We start from the raw sequence: 15,873 nt of genomic DNA, 5'->3' as shown, positions 1-15,873 counted from the left end.
AGCTGTTGAACACGAGAAACAATGCAAAAAGACAGTGATGGAGTGTGGATTTATTTATTTTGTGTTTTTGATGGAAAAAAATGTTACCGGACAGCAAAGTGCCCATAACATTTTTTACTCCAAATGTGCTAAGGAATAGCTGGTTAAAGTTTGTCGGGTACTTGCCGATACACCCTGTATATTTAAAACAAATACATTTCCAATAATAAATCAATTTTAATTTTGCTTTAAAACAGTCTTATTATTTTTGTTGTGTACATATTGTTAAATAGTGAAATATTAAAAAATATATATATTGATTATGTGCCGCCTCACAAGAGAGTTATATTACCACCCGGTTGAGCAGCGCTGTAAAGAGGGTTAAGGTAAGGGCTATAGGAAGCGATTTCTTTATGCGGGTCTTGAAGAGTAAAAAGGAAGAAAAAAAAGCCAGCATCTCGTTTCTCATGCGAGCCGACTCATACGAGTCGACTGAGTCAAATGAAGCCGACATTAACTGTGGTTCGAGCAGGCTCCATTAAAATACCTGTAGAACAGACTCAGCATGCCCATATTGCGTCTGTGTATTAGAGATGGCAATCGGTCTGTTAACAATAGATTGTCAATCAGACGGACCGACCTCCTTTGCACAGGATCAAGCAGGTTTATCAAATATTGTGGGGCTCCATCCCAGACAGAATCACCGCTCAAAGCAACCCAAGTTTTGTTTGGAATCTTGACACATCAAAGATTATTAACGGTGATCCTGTTAAAATGAAAAATTCGTGGGGTAACATAGTTACCCCTCAAAGCAACCAAGTTTTGTTTGGAATCTTGACACGTCAAAGATTATTGACGGTGATCCTGTTAAAATGAAAAATGCGTGGGGTAACAGAGTCACCCCTCAAAGCAACCCAAGTTTTGTTTGGAATCTTTGCATGTCAAAGATTATTGACGGTGATCCTGTGAAAATGAAAAATGCGTGGGGTAACAGAGTCACCCCTCAAAGCAACCCAAGTGAAAAGGTGCAAAAAAAGTTTATGCGATACCTCTACATGCGAGAGTTCGGATATTACCCTTTATTGTATCCCTCTGATTTTCTTGCCGGAATGCTGGGGATAGAACGTCTAGACGTTAGGAGAAATATTGCAATGGTGTTAGTGGCGCACAAGCTGCTAAATGGGCACATTTGCAATCCAGATATTCTGGAACGAATTTCTTTTTATGTCCCTGATAATTTCATCAGAGCTAGACAGCACAGATTATTTATTTTTCCAAGGGGCAGGACCAACCTACCAATGATCAGGCCTTTGGGGAGAATAACTACTTTGTTGAATCACATTTCTTCTGTGATTGACATTTTCAATTTGAACCAAAGAGAATTTAAGACGGCAATAAGCATACTATTTAACAAATCTGGTTAATCAGATAGTATTGATGTATTTACCCATGCAAATAAATGTATGTACTGACTTCTTATAAACTGTAATTTATAAACTGTTATTTGTGAAATGTAAATGGAATATACTGTTTTTCACAATAAATCAATAAAATAAAATAAAAAAGTTTTGTTTGGAATCTTGACATGTCAAAGATTATTGACAGTGATCCTGTTAAAATTAAAAATGCGTGGGGTAACAGAGTCACCCCTCAAACAACCCAAGTTTTGTTTGGAATCTTGACATGTCAAAGATTATTGACGGTGATCCTGTGAAAATGATAAAAGCGTCGAGTAACTGAGTCGCTTCTCAAAGCAAAACAAGTTTGCATCTTGGCATGCCGAAAGATATTGATGTTACATACCTGTTAAAATGATAAAATGGGTGGGGTAACTGAGTCACCCCTCAAAGAAGTTTTTTTTTTGAATCTTGGCATAAGGAAGGTTAAATGAAAGAAAAAAATAGAATAAAAAACGTGATTTAAAAAAAAGTATTATGTATCTTTAATAACAAATTTAATAAATTTAGCACTGTCCATTACAGTAAATGCTGAAGGTTCATTGGTATTATTGAGCGAATTGTACACTAACCCAGTCTTGAAGAGACCGCATAGAAGTTCTGAAGTAAACGGATCTGATGTTATTATGTCCAAAGGTCCAGATTTGAGAGGTAAATGTAATCTGAAAATAAAAAGGAATTTATTTTTATACTTCTGCGAAAAAAGACAGTATGAAACTTGACTAGTCAAAATGAAAACTGATTCTTATTTCGGGACCGGATTCTAATAATAATCTGATTAATTATTATAAGCAATAATTACTCACCTGAAATATCTATACAAATTCCCCATTCCGGGTTCGATTCCCGTCGGCGGAATTTATTTTTACTCTGGAGATATTTTCAATCTGTATGGATATTTCAGGCGAGTAATGCTTATAATAATTTGTTATCTTTTGTGCTATGCATAAAAATCTTGTCTTATAAAAATTAGTTTATCAATAAAAAATAATAATCTAATGATATGGTCTCATAGAAATCATTGTGTCTACCTTACTGTCATGGTGAGAAATATGAATTAAACGGTGTTAGAAAGAAAAAACACCAAGCTTTATATTCAAAAATAGAAGTAAACAATAAATTATTAATATGTACACCTCTATGAAACCAAAGGTTCTAACAGTAATTTGAGAAAAAATTATGAAACTTGGTACCACGCGTTGCTTTGGCTGAGTCTGTCTGGGCAGATAGAGATAGTGCATGTTGCTTTTACGTCCAACAGATGGCGCTGTTTTTTAAAAATGGCATGGTTTTACCTGTCTAATGCAACGTTGTGTCAAAATTTCAAAGCAATGAAGAACTTTCGAAGATTTAAGATTTTGAACAAACGAACATTAACATTTTTATTTGTATAGATTTTTATATGAAACGACAAAAAATTGAGATGACTGATGTTTATAATACATTTGTCTGATAAAATACGTGTTACAAAGTTTCATAATTTTTTTTCATAAAGAACACTGGACTACATGATACCTAGTTGCTTAAATAAAAAAAATGTACAAATGTAAAATAAATATTATGCTGAAAAATTGGCTCGCTGAAAGAAATAGTTTGTATTAGAGTCTAATACAAACTATTGGTAGATACTATCACTATTGTGTATATGTTTTTTATATTTTAAAACAAATTGTTATTTTTTATTGTTATCACTGTTGTCATTAAGTAAAATGAGTTTTATCTTTTTTTAATATTTTTTATGTGAAAAGTTGCCATCGACAAACTACTGAAAAGTAGTTTATTGGAACTTTTGTTTTTTTCTGTATTTTTATCTTATTTTTTACTGTAACATATATTTTTGTCTTGCTTTCTTTAAAAAAAAAAATAAATAAATTAAAAATTAAAAAAAAAAAAAAAAAAACAAAAAACAAAATCGAGAGTAATTTTAGTTCAACGTAAGGCGAGACGTTTTAAAACTTTTTTGTTTGATTTTAAAAATCACCTTTCAAAAACAGTTTTTATTTTTCAGATACATTTAGAAATATTAAATTTATTTGGATTTTATTGAATTTCTGACAGCATCTTTAATAAATATAACGGTCAATATGCCAGAGGCCTAAAGGATTAACAAAATGAATAAATGACATTGCTAGTACATGAGGGGCCGTAGATTGGAGGAGATTTAGCTACCTGAGAGAGTGCAGGAACATACGGGGTGGCTCTGTGTCACTCCTGTTACTATAGGTAAAGTCCCCGAGAATGGTGTGGCCAATGTGCTGGCAATGAACCCGCAACTGGTGACGTCTCCCTAGAAACACTCTCATTATTAAACAAATCATCAATATTGTATACTAGTGCAGACAAATATTTTTTTGATAAAAAAATTATATTGTACACTTTTACTTATATTTCACTTGCCGTCAGGGCGTTTCGTGCGTGCGTCGACAATGTACAGGATGCGTTATATATCAACACTGCTCTAACACTTGATTTACCATTAACCATTCGAGCGATTTTTGGAAAATTAACCTTTCCCTTACTGTGCTAAAAAAATCCACGCGTTTCGGTGCTGTGTAGTCAATACACATCTCAAAATAAGCGATTTAATATCAGAAAAATATGAATATTCATAGCTAATCGCTTATGTTTACTATATTGCATATCAAAAGTGATAATAATTGTAATTTAATTGCTGAAAACATGAAAAAACCATCGGCAGATGCTAAAAAAACGTGAGAGAAGTCCATATCTAACGACGGTCCGCGACCGACTGGCTGGCGGCTAGCACACACACAGCTATGCAGTCGTAGGTATTGATGGTCTAAATACAACTGCGGACGTGTGGATTTCTCATGTTCCCGCATAGCGAACTAAAGCAGGACATCAATAGCGTGTCATTTCCTCGCACACTCTTCGCGTCACACGGTTGATTGTATTGGTGTATTTGTTCCCGATTTTTAACAAAAATCTCTGATTTTTGTATTGAATTTGAAAAATATTTAAAATATTATTTTTTAATTGAGTGCATAAATGTATAATGGAGAAATATCTAAAATCTGAACCAAGAATTTATTATGTTTATAGAGTTATTAAAGTTATTAGAAACAATGTGTAGTAAATACACACCACAGGTAAGGAAAGGTTAAGCCAAGTTTGAGTGATTGCTTGTCATATTGTACCAAATTTATAGAACCTAAAAATATGGGATAAGCGGTGAAATCTAGGTGTATTCGTTGGCTTCAAGTCGCAGTAAGTAGTATACATGCAACCAATCGCTCAAGTGGTTAAGAGCGTAATCTGTCTCGGTCAGGTCACCGTCTCGGCCAGCCGATCTATCTAGTCTTGTACTAGAAGATAGTTCAAACAATAACCTGGCAGGGATTATGACTGGAGCACAGTTTTGTTTATGGATGAGTGGGGCACAGATATCGTTATAAGTTATGCGAAAACTGAAGACAAGTAGTGCTACGCACAAATGCATAAAACAAGGAATTGGCTCTGCTTCATAGTGCCTGGGGTCTACAAGTCGAAGTGACTTATATAAATTATCGACATCAGTTTCCAGTTCTATCTATATACCGTTGAAAAAGGATGGTGTTGAAATGTAAGAGTTTAAGTAACAACCTGTCAAAGGCTTCATCAGAACCTTGGACACCTTCCTTCCATCGTACTCTCCAGTCTCGAGAAGCAGAATCCTGGTCACCGCAGGTCTTGGCTTCACGGAGAATGGACCGTCGGTGACCATCATCTTATTGTCTTCCAGGTGTCGGCTGTCGTAACCTACAAAATATCAATTTAATTCGTCAGTTTATAATGTCAAGTCGTCATTTTTAAATGGTTGGTTATACAAATTTCACGCTCTCTTTCAAAAAATTATATCTCAGAATTTTAATATAGAGTCATATAAAATGCTTATAGTGCTAGAAAGCCATTGAATTAACCTACATTAAGTTGTTTATCTCACATTTTTAGGATTCATGAAAAAATTATTAAAAAATCGTTAAATTCATAAAGTGTGAATTCTGCTTATTATTTACTTTAAAATTGCCATTCGTAGTACCTACTCAGAGCAATATTAAATATTATGACTTCTGTATGTTGTCTATGACCTAGTTGATAAGCAATGCTATACATTTAAATTCCAACATGAATTTTTTAATATGTAAACACACAATCAAATGATTTGTAAGAAATTTTTTTTCAATAATTTCAGTTCATGGAATGTCAATAACAAATAAGTCAGAAGAGATGCGAGACATCTTTTATTAGAGTGTGAAATTACTAAGTATTAATCAAAGATTCCAACGCGCTGGAGCTAATGAAATAATTCCAATAAATATTTTAAAATATATCTTCAAATCGTCCATATTTTGGCCAGCGTGAGCTCGCGGGCGTTTGCAGATTGGCCAAAATGTGGCCAAATAAGGTGCCGTGTCTAATTCGTTATTTAATTTTTAAATTTTAATTTAGATTTGAGCCTGAAATACCTAACCAAATCGAAAATTTTCTTTTGTAACACACTTCGGCCGAGAAAGGTAATTTTACCCGTTGGGTCGATTGATGCTTAATGACGGGAAGGGTAGTTCTACCTTTTGCGCCGGCCTCATTTCAATGACAGAATTATTCAATGTTTTTATATGAATATTATATACCAATCTCTTTATAAAGGTCCCAACTATATGTACATAATTATTGAATCGTAATGCAAGTCTGTTTTTTCATATTTATCTTCATATTCTCACACGGTCAAACATGGCTTTACCACACATACACCTCAGGGATCTCATTTCTACAGCATTCAGTTTACTTTCATCCTTCCTCTGTCGGTTTCATGCCTCACTGCCATACATCAGGGTAGGTACCAGCACTCCATTGTGGACTGCTAGCTTTGCTTCTTTGGACAATTTTTTGTTAGCGCCAACTGCATTCAGTCCTCCATTAATGGAGTTACCCGCATTTACCCCTCTTTCAATATCTCTGTCAGCCTTCCCATCTCTCTAGAACATACTTCCTAAATACACAAACTCATCCACCTGCTCCAAGTATTCCTCAGCAACAACTATATTGCACACTGTTTTCGTACTCTCTCTTTCAAACACCATTACTTTAGACTTACTTACATTCATCATTAACTCATTCTTCATACATACTTGGTTCATCCTAGACACGAGAGACTGTAGATCTTCCATACTGTTAGCAATCAGCACCGCATCAGCAGGATACAACAGGCAACATAATTTCATTACTAAACACAAGTTATTGCAGTTATGTTGTTGTGTATGTGTCATAGAGATGGTAAAAAATAAAACATTGTAAAAAGGGCGTTTTCTGATTACATATTATGACAAATTTATGTTTCCTATATACTCAAAAACTATGGGACTGATTTCGCTGATAATTTCAAAGTTTGTTCTTATTAACTCCAGGAATGTTTAGATAGTGGTTTAAATGGCGGAAGAAGCCAGAGAAGACTCATTATCCCTGCCCGAAGGCGGTCTTAAAAATAAAATTAAACACTCACCGATAGCTATGTCCACTTCTATCATCGGTTCGTTCAAATGTCCGGTTATAATGGCTAAATAATATTTGTCCACTTGGCGCTTTTCAAACAATTTGCCAGCAACTGAAGCTGCTTTGGAAGTTTTCCCGAGACAAATCACTCCGCTGGTGGCGTAGTCTAGCCTGCAATTATTACATACAATTAATTTTAAATGGAATTTAATTTTAAGGAATAGCTGGTTAAAGTTTGTCGGGTACGTGCCGATACACCCTGTATATTATTTAATATTAGTGTACATTGTGAAATAACACAAATTAACAAAATAAAATTTACTTGCCACGCTCGGATTCGATCCCGCGGCCTCCAGCTTGCTAGTCGAGAACCTTACCCTATGTATTACTGTAATTATATTATTCTTATTTGTATTCGTTACTACCGTAATATGGGCATTTAACTAAATTGGTGGGTCTATTTTTATTGATTAAAATTTAATATAACTTTAATTTATGACGGCCTCCATGGTCGATGGGTAAGGCTCTCGACTAGCAAGCTGGAAGTCGCGGGTTCGAATCCCGGCATGGGCAAGTAAAATTTATTTGATTAATTAATGTTATTTCACAATTTATTATTTTTTTTTTTTTTTTAATATCAACTCCACACAGGAGGCCATGAAGAAAATAATTTCCCTCAGGGCCTATATCATCTTTGGGGATGCTGTGTGGAGGGTCTTTTTGTGGAGAGGAAGGAGTGAACATGGGTCTTGAAGAGTCCCATGTTGTAGGAGGGAGGAAACACAGAGGCCGGCAGTTCGTTCCACAGCCGAGCTGTTGAACTTAAGAACAAATCGTGGAAGCGACCCGTTCTCATGTGACAAATGTCAACCGTGTACAAATGTTGGGCGCGCGTTTGGCGTGTATCCCGACTACGCACCGGTGCCGAAGGGATCAATGACGCTAGTTCCTCAGAGCATCTTCCATTGTAATACCGATAGAACAAGGACAGCATACCTACCTGACGCCTGTGCTCTAAAGATTGCAGTCCGTTTGTTAAGATTGGGGAATCTATCAAACGGACCGCCCGTTTTTGCACAGAGTCAAGGGTTTTTTTCAGGTATTTAGGGGCTCCGGACCAGAGATGGCTGCCAAATTCGACAGTAGGGCGCACTTGCGATTTGTACAGGGTCAGCAGTTGTGTACTATTAAAGTATCTGCGGGCCCTGTACAGTACGCCCAGCTTCTGAGAGGCCAGCTTTACTCTGGCTTCGATGGAGCCCCCGTACCTGAGCTGGTCACTTATAGTTACACCAAGCATATCAATGGAAGGCCTGTTCGGAAGATTGCTTCCGTTGAAGGAGACTAGATTATCATTTGGATCCCTTTTATAAAGTATATTTATGGCAAGATACTTTCAGTAACTCTTTGGTGTAAGACCACCATTTGGGAGGTGGGTTTGGGGTACTGCTGCCCCGGGAAACGTTTATTGGATAACTGACACGTCTGCCAGGGATGCCCGGGTTCTTCGGAAGAGGTGCCAGATCGGTAGAGGCTAGTGTGCGGAGACCCTTTGACCTCTCCAACTGGACTCTTGACCCATCGCCTTGCGTCACAGTGGGAGGGATATATTCATATGTCCGTCACTCCTGGACAAACTGATCCCTAGATTCATACCCAACCCTCATACCTTTTACCTTCCTAGAACTTTCTCTCCTTCCTTTCCTTAAAAAAGACCGTCCACACAGCATCCCAAAAGATGACATAGGCCCTGAGAGAAATAATTTTCGTCTGTGGGGTTAATGTAAAAATAAAATAATTGCTTTGGCCATGTTTAGTGACCAGATCTGTTGATAATTACCTGTGAATAAAATGGAATCCATGCTTCAAATGTTTGATTTTTGGATCACAAATTTCAGATTCCAGGTTTTTCATAGCCATCAGCATTCTATGCAAAGTTTTCTGGAAAAAAAAAATTAAACATGATAATTTCAAAACTTCCGTTAGCTAAATATAGGGTCCGTCACGGAAACAGCATGTTTCATAACTTTCGTTAGCCAAATACAGGGTCCGTCACGGAAACCGCATGTTTCATAACTTTCGTTAGCCAAATACAGGGTCCGTCACGGAAACCGCATGTTTCATAACTTTCGTTAGCCAAATACAGGGTCCGTCACGGAAACCGCATGTTTCATAACTTTCGTTAGCCAAATACAGGGTCCGTCACGGAAACCGCATGTTTCATAACTTTCGTTAGCCAAATACAGGGTCCGTCACGGAAACCGCATGTTTCATAACTTTCGTTAGCCAAATACAGGGTCCGTCACTGAAACTGCATGTTTTTTTATTGGCTAGTACGGCCGAGTGATTGACCTCAGAGAGTAGGGGGTGGACGTCTTTTGTCTGTTAGAGAGGAAGTTTAGTTGTCGCGATATCGTGGAACCTAGAGCATTGTATCTTCGCTCTTCGCAGAAAGAATCCTTAAGAGTTACATGAGTCCCCTCTATACAGCCCAAAAGCAACAGTATGATGTGCAATTGGGGAGAAAGGCATTATTGGCTCTTACCTTTTTTTTAGGAAAACAACATTACTGTGACTGTTGATTCTGAGCGCTTCATTACAGTGCTCTGAACCTTCTTCAGATGGGTAATAAGAAGAGTATGGTTTTAACAAGATGATGCAAATGCACACACAGTTCGTAATTTAATGGCTGTCTTACGGTATCAGTTTCCAGGCAGCATTATCTACAGATATGGCAAAGTTAACTGGCTTCCTAGCTCCCCTGATCTATGCTTATGTGACTTATTTTTGTGTGGAAATCTCAAGTCCCGAGTATATCTTGAGAAGCCAGACTGCCTTGAAGATATCAAGACAAATCCAGGTGGAAATTGTTCGGATTCCAAGTCCGATGTTAATTAACGTGACTCAAAGTTTTCTGGACCAGCTACAATCTTGCATGAATGAAAATGGACAACATCTGAGAGACAAAAGAAGACAACATAAAGTGCCAACAAAAAATTCTCAAATTATACTGTGTTATGTCATAAATAAATATCTTACATCTTATTTGAAAAGCATGCGATTACCGTGACAGACCCTGTATTACAAGGATGATATTTTATATGAATGTATAATATTATAACGATAGGTTTTCTAAAAGTCGGGGACGCCTGAGGAAGACAACGGGTAAATAAGATATAGTAGACACTCTGTTTCATTACGACATTTGTCATTTTTCTGGCTACGCCAAATTATCAGCTTTGTTCTGATCCCACCAACCGTAGAGCAGAAATTCAAACTCCACTCTTGATTTTTGTACCTGCACTTGCGAAAAGTGCGGCAAGTAAAAATTCGACCGTCATCGACTCAAGATCAAAGAGTTATTTATCAGTGTGTGCATTAGTTCATGTGAAAAAAGTTACTTGTGATTCATCGAACATTCTTCCTAAGTTCGGGCCATGCTGGACATCAAACCAAAAGAATAACCAAACCTGGGAAGTGCAGAAATCTTGCGATTGGTTTGTGTGTCGGTCGAGGCAGCGCAATTTCCTATCGAATTACAAGTATCCTAAAACAGAGAGAGGATAGAACGCCTTTCTCTACCCCAACTACGGTGAAGCAACTACAGTGTCATCGCACACACTCTCTTACTAATCCTCTTACTAAGTTTCACCAATCATATCCATCAAATTGTGAACAAAGGTATGAAAACACTAGGCTTCGTATTAAGAACAACTAAAAACTTTAATTCTTTACAAGCCATTAAACTATTATACGTATCTCTAGTAAGAAGTCTAATTGAATATAACTCAGTAGTTTGGTCTCCATCTTACAAAATTCACATTAACAACATTGAGCGAATACATTTCTACGTTTAATAAATTTTAAATTAAATATCCCTGTCGAAGACTTAAAATACAATTTCTTATTAAATACTCTAAAAATACATACATTAGAAGATGGACGTAAAATAAACGATTTAACGTTCTTATTAAAATACTTAACTCTAAATTCGACTGTTGTGAACTCCTGCAACTTATAAACATACATACACCCACAGTAACAACACGACAAAATACAATATTCTACAGCAGCACACATAAGCGTAACTACATTGCCCACTCTCCGATACAACGACTTCACACCATGGGAAATCATTACTTGGGTGATGTTGACATATTCAATACCAACTTGGCAAGTTTTGTGGATTATTTAAAACATTTATTTCAACAATACTCCTAAACACATCATGTAAACCTACAAATAGCTGTAATTTTCTGTTTTTGTTTCTTGTGTTTGTATGACTTGTTGCATAGCTTCTATCAAATGTAATTTTATTCTTATTTTTTATGTTTCAAAGTATCTGTCAAATTAAAATTATACTACCAACCATGTAAAAGCCCTCTGGGCGTTAAATAAAATAAATAAATCCCCCATCCCAAAAGGAAGGTGTCATGTTTACGCTTGCGAGAAGACTCCATTTTGTAAACTTATTTAAATATAAAACGGGACAGAATGAAATTGACAGAAACACATGCGACAGTTGTTATAATACGCAGAGGACTAATGGAAATATCCTAAAACAACAATAATGACAGTTTGTGGACAATACAGTATGGCGAGTCGGATCAGGAGAAACTAGTTGAGAGAGATCTTTTGACCTCTCCAACCGAACTCTTTCATCGCCTCGCACAACTGTAGGAGGGATGCAAGGTGATGCTGTTGGCTTAAAGTAGGTTAATTGGTGTTAAATCATTCACATGTAACGTACATAACAAGAGTTCTGATGAAGATAGATCAGACGAGTATCAAGAAGCCAAAAAAGTTCTGATGATCTAATTACACGTGATTGATTTAATGCTGATTTAGATAACGCAAAAGATACAGAATAACCCCGTGGACACACTGGCTTTCAGATTCCTACCCACCCTTCACATCTTTTTCCTTCCCAGAACTTTCCTTCCTTCCCTTAAAAAGATCCCCAACACAGCATCCCTACATATGACATATAATCTACCCTGGTTGGTGGTAAAATGGTCAGCTCTAGAAAGCTAGACGGCGGTATAGTCACTGAGTAAGTAAGATAACACAACCCGTCGCTGTACTTGGTTTGGAACTCCAATTGAACTCAAGGACCGTGTACATATGATGGGTGCGCATTTGGCGTGTTTATCGACTATGCACCGATGCCGAAGGGATCAATGACGCTAGTTCCTCGGAGCATCTTCCATGCAATACCAGTAGAACAAGGACAATTACGTACTTAACGCTTCTGCTCTAAGGATTGCAATTCGTCAAGGACCACCCGTCTCTACAGAGAGTCAAGGGTTTTTTTCATGTATTTTGGGACTACAAATCAGAGTAGGCTGCCAAATTCAACAGCGGTATGAACTTGCTATTTGTACAGGGTCAGCAATTCTGTACTATCTGCAGTAACTGTGGTCACTGTACAGTGCATCCAGTTTCTGAGATGCTAACTAACTTGACTCCGACTTCGATTTTATTTATTTATTTATTGGGCAATTTGTATAGTGCCGCTTTTGTGAGATATCACCTCAGGGGCGCTTTACAGTTGATGCAGGTATTACAAAAAATAAAGAGAAATTAAGTTAAGTAAAATGAAGTACAGGAACAGGTGACAAGAAGATAGAAGAAGGAGCTCCTGTGCCTGTATGTATGAGACATGAATGTAAATTAAGCAAAGAGAGTGTGTCAAGACAGAGTAGTATGATGGATCATCTACCTGCTTAACCCTGCGGAAAAACGGCGCAATTGTTGGTAAGATTGTTAAAAATAATAAATAAAAACATCTCACCTGATCAGTTTCATCGTCAGAATTTATCAAAAGATCATATGGTTTATTTACAATTAAATATTCGTCATCTTCAAAAAGTACCTCAATATATCTTTCTTCAAATTTATCCATCATTATCAACAAATGTAAAAACTTCTAATTTGATTTATTCAGCAAACTACGATCTTCATTTTTATTTAAATAACCTCTAAATTTAATGACAATACTTTTGAAGTAATCGTTGTATACATAAGGCACTATTTTATCCGCAATATTTTTACAAAAATTATTGCTGGCAGTATTTAAAACTAGTTGTAAAAATCTGTCAAAAACGTATGTCAAGTTTTCCATGATAGATAAGTATTATTATAAAGTTTTACGGGTGATAGAAAATCTCTGAAAGGAAAAGTCTGCAGAACAAGACTTTTTGTTTATATGGGATGTTAATTAGACGTTTGGAAGCGATTTTTGTTAATCATTCTGAACTTTGAGACACTTTTAGGTTATGAAAAAATAATTTTTGACATTGAATTTGACAGCAACAGGGTTGCCAACCATAAAAAAAATTCCCTCGTACGGATGCAGCTAAAAATCTCGTACTTTGACTTTCAAACCTCGTACCAGAGATGGTATGCCCAAAATAATTATTTCCCCAGATTTCGAGGCGAAATTTCCCTAGAATTTCCCTACATTTCGCAAACCTTGAACAAAACAAGATCTTGGCAAACAAAACCCGCTTCGGGGGGGGGGGGGGGGCACACACGGCCGGCATGCAACAAATGGAACTCGTAAAAAACAGAGATAGTAGAAATTTGCGCTCTGTGTCATAGCGACGACTAATGCGAAGAACGAACTGTTTTATTATTCAGGGATTTCAATATTTTTATTATTCGGGGATTTCTCGGTTGGTGGGATAACTACCATAGACAATCATCGCGCAAATACGGCAATGTAATTTTTGGTGTAAGAAGTTCCTACAAGTTCTGATAGATGGCACTAGTTTTTACTGTTATATAATAGTGATGTAAAATGTTCGTATAGCCAAATTATCAAAATCTCGTACATAATTGTACGAGGTTGATAGTCTCCTCGTACCTCGTACGGAAGGCCACAAATCTCGTATTTGTACGAGGAACCTCGTACGTTTGGCAACACTGGACAGCAATAACATTGCAATCAGACGGCCATAGAAAATTTAAAAATAAATATTATTTGAATATCAGAAACTACGACAAATCTTCCAGCGGAAAAAAGTTGAACTAGCGCACTGCTCATACAAAGCACGTTATTAGAAGTTTATATAACTATTTTTTGTTGTAGTTATAATTCTCACCGCTAAAGCGCTAACAATTGAAAAGAAAAATTTCGTTTTTCGACAAAATGTTTGCTAAACTTAGCCCGTCGTTCCACGGGTGGGGAAGGGCAAGAAATCGACATAAACCGTAAGATCCTGTTTAGAAAAGTCACAGGTTAAAAATAAAGAACTTCATTCAATTCCATCGTTATTGAACAAAGCAAACGCGCGTGGAGAATTTTGTTCCTCTCATCTCAAGCCAACTTCTATTCAAACACATTATTTGGACCTTTTTGCCTTGTTTTATGTGAATACTGCACCTGGATCCAGTGAGACCATGGCATCCCCAATCAGGTAATGTTGTGAGGCTGAAGATGGGTGAGTACCTGGCTATTTAGATTTGGTCACCAAACACAGCTAAAGTCGTTTCAAGCAACGTTTCAATTCTGAATGGTGGTCTTATACAAGGATGATAATGAAATAATCTTCCACTCTGAAACTTGCCGAAAGTTTACATTTAAGTTTAAATTTACTTGCGCAAGCCGGGATCTGAACCCGCAACCTTCAGCTTGCTAGTCAATAGCCTTACCCCTAGACAACGGAGTAGTGGTGAGTCCAAAAACGACAAACACGTTTGCACAACATGTTTGGAGTTAAAAAATGCCCAAACTGTTATTTATAATCCGCACAAACAGTTTGTCCGTTTTGTCGCCTCTTCTAACTTATATCAAAAAAGCACGAGTATGAATGAAAAAGAACTATTCCAAACGAATAACATTATATTACTCTCTCGCACTAACGTCGTAATAATATGTAAGAGTGAGATAGGTCTGTTGCAGGCGAAAAACAGTACCTGTTTTTTCCGGGAAAAAACACTATCTTAACGTTTCACACTTAAGGCCCATTACGGGTAAAGAGCGAGAAGGCAATCCACAACAGGTAAGGGTTGTTTTCTATAAGGCACCCTGTTTAGCTGTTTTTTCCAGGAAAAAACACTATCTTAACGTTTCACACTTAACACCCATTACGGGCAAAGAGTGAGAAGGCAATCCTGTTATTTTTAAAACGGGTTGAAATTGAAATCACATAAATAAGGGGCTGTTTTCCGTTTTCCATTCAGTTGTTTATTATTACAAAACGAGAACGAGAGTAACGAGAAAAACGAACAGACCTCACCAAACGGCTCGTATACTTGATAATGTAAAGTTGTTTATTTTCTGAACGACGAATTCTTGGTTTTGTGAATATAACTTAATTTTAATGATACGTAGCTATCTCGCCCCTATAGATAGCAGGGTATTATTACTTTTATTGTTATGGACTGTAACTTACAGTTACGCAACTAACCCATTACTAATTCACACAAATTACCTCATAAAACGGCTCGTTTTTTTTCAACAGTTTGGGCAAACAGTTGACGTTTTACAAATAACAGTTCGTTTTCGTTTTTTAAAAAGAACAAAAACGCCCACCACTACAACGGAGGCCGTTAAAGTATACAGTAAATTTGACATCAGAAAATCGTTATTGATAGAAAAATAAAATTACCGCGTAAGTTAAACGTTCTAAGAACTTCCGTGAGAATTGATTATCATAAGTCGGATGAATATATAAATACTCCTGTGAGTAATTTCAAAAACTTACGTAAGCTGTAACTTTTACAATTCGCAGGGTTTTACAGCATCGATTTATTACCGGACCATGGGACAACGGGCTTATACAAACATTAATAATTTGTTAGATTGAAGTGTTCATAACTATTTTTATTTTAGGTTCTCGTCGGAAAAGTACCTATGTTTTAAAGAAATAAATATTTGAGGATTTTTTTGACCTAACGACCGGCAACACTAATCTATGGTTATGATCTGTCAAAACAAAAT

The 15,873-nt window shown here is 36.6% G+C and overlaps 1 protein-coding gene across 1 annotated transcript; it reads right to left on the bottom strand.

Annotated features, from left to right (window-relative positions):
- Positions 1 to 1,897: 1,897 nt before the first annotated feature.
- Positions 1,898 to 13,244, bottom strand: LOC149416075 (pseudouridylate synthase RPUSD1-like). Its single transcript, XM_089642044.1, has 6 exons — positions 12,721 to 13,244; positions 8,767 to 8,867; positions 6,937 to 7,097; positions 5,040 to 5,195; positions 3,606 to 3,723; positions 1,898 to 2,098 (listed from the first exon to the last, which is right to left on the bottom strand). Exons 1-6 carry the CDS (start codon positions 12,832 to 12,834, stop codon positions 1,912 to 1,914), a joined length of 837 nt encoding a protein of 278 aa, XP_089498170.1. The 5' UTR covers positions 12,835 to 13,244; the 3' UTR covers positions 1,898 to 1,911.
- Between the last annotated feature and the right edge of the window lie 2,629 nt (positions 13,245 to 15,873).

The sequence above is a fragment of the Hesperophylax consimilis genome, chromosome 17, assembly GCF_061612785.1.
Source record: "Hesperophylax consimilis isolate HC1 chromosome 17, BYU_Hcon_1.0, whole genome shotgun sequence".
NCBI lineage: Eukaryota > Metazoa > Arthropoda > Insecta > Trichoptera > Limnephilidae > Hesperophylax > Hesperophylax consimilis.
This window is presented reverse-complemented; position numbering and strand designations above follow the sequence as displayed.

Bases quoted from the DNA above. Each gene is read 5' to 3' on its own strand.
- LOC149416075 (XM_089642044.1), bottom strand. From the start codon at position 12,834: ATGATGGATAAATTTGAAGAAAGATATATTGAGGTACTTTTTGAAGAT. The intron at 5,196-6,936 runs GTGAGTGTTTAA...GATATTTTGTAG, and splicing joins AGAAGTGGACATAGCTATCG to GTTACGACAGCCGACACCTG. The intron at 3,724-5,039 runs GTTGTTACTTAA...GAGTGTTTCTAG, and splicing joins TCTGATGAAGCCTTTGACAG to GGAGACGTCACCAGTTGCGG.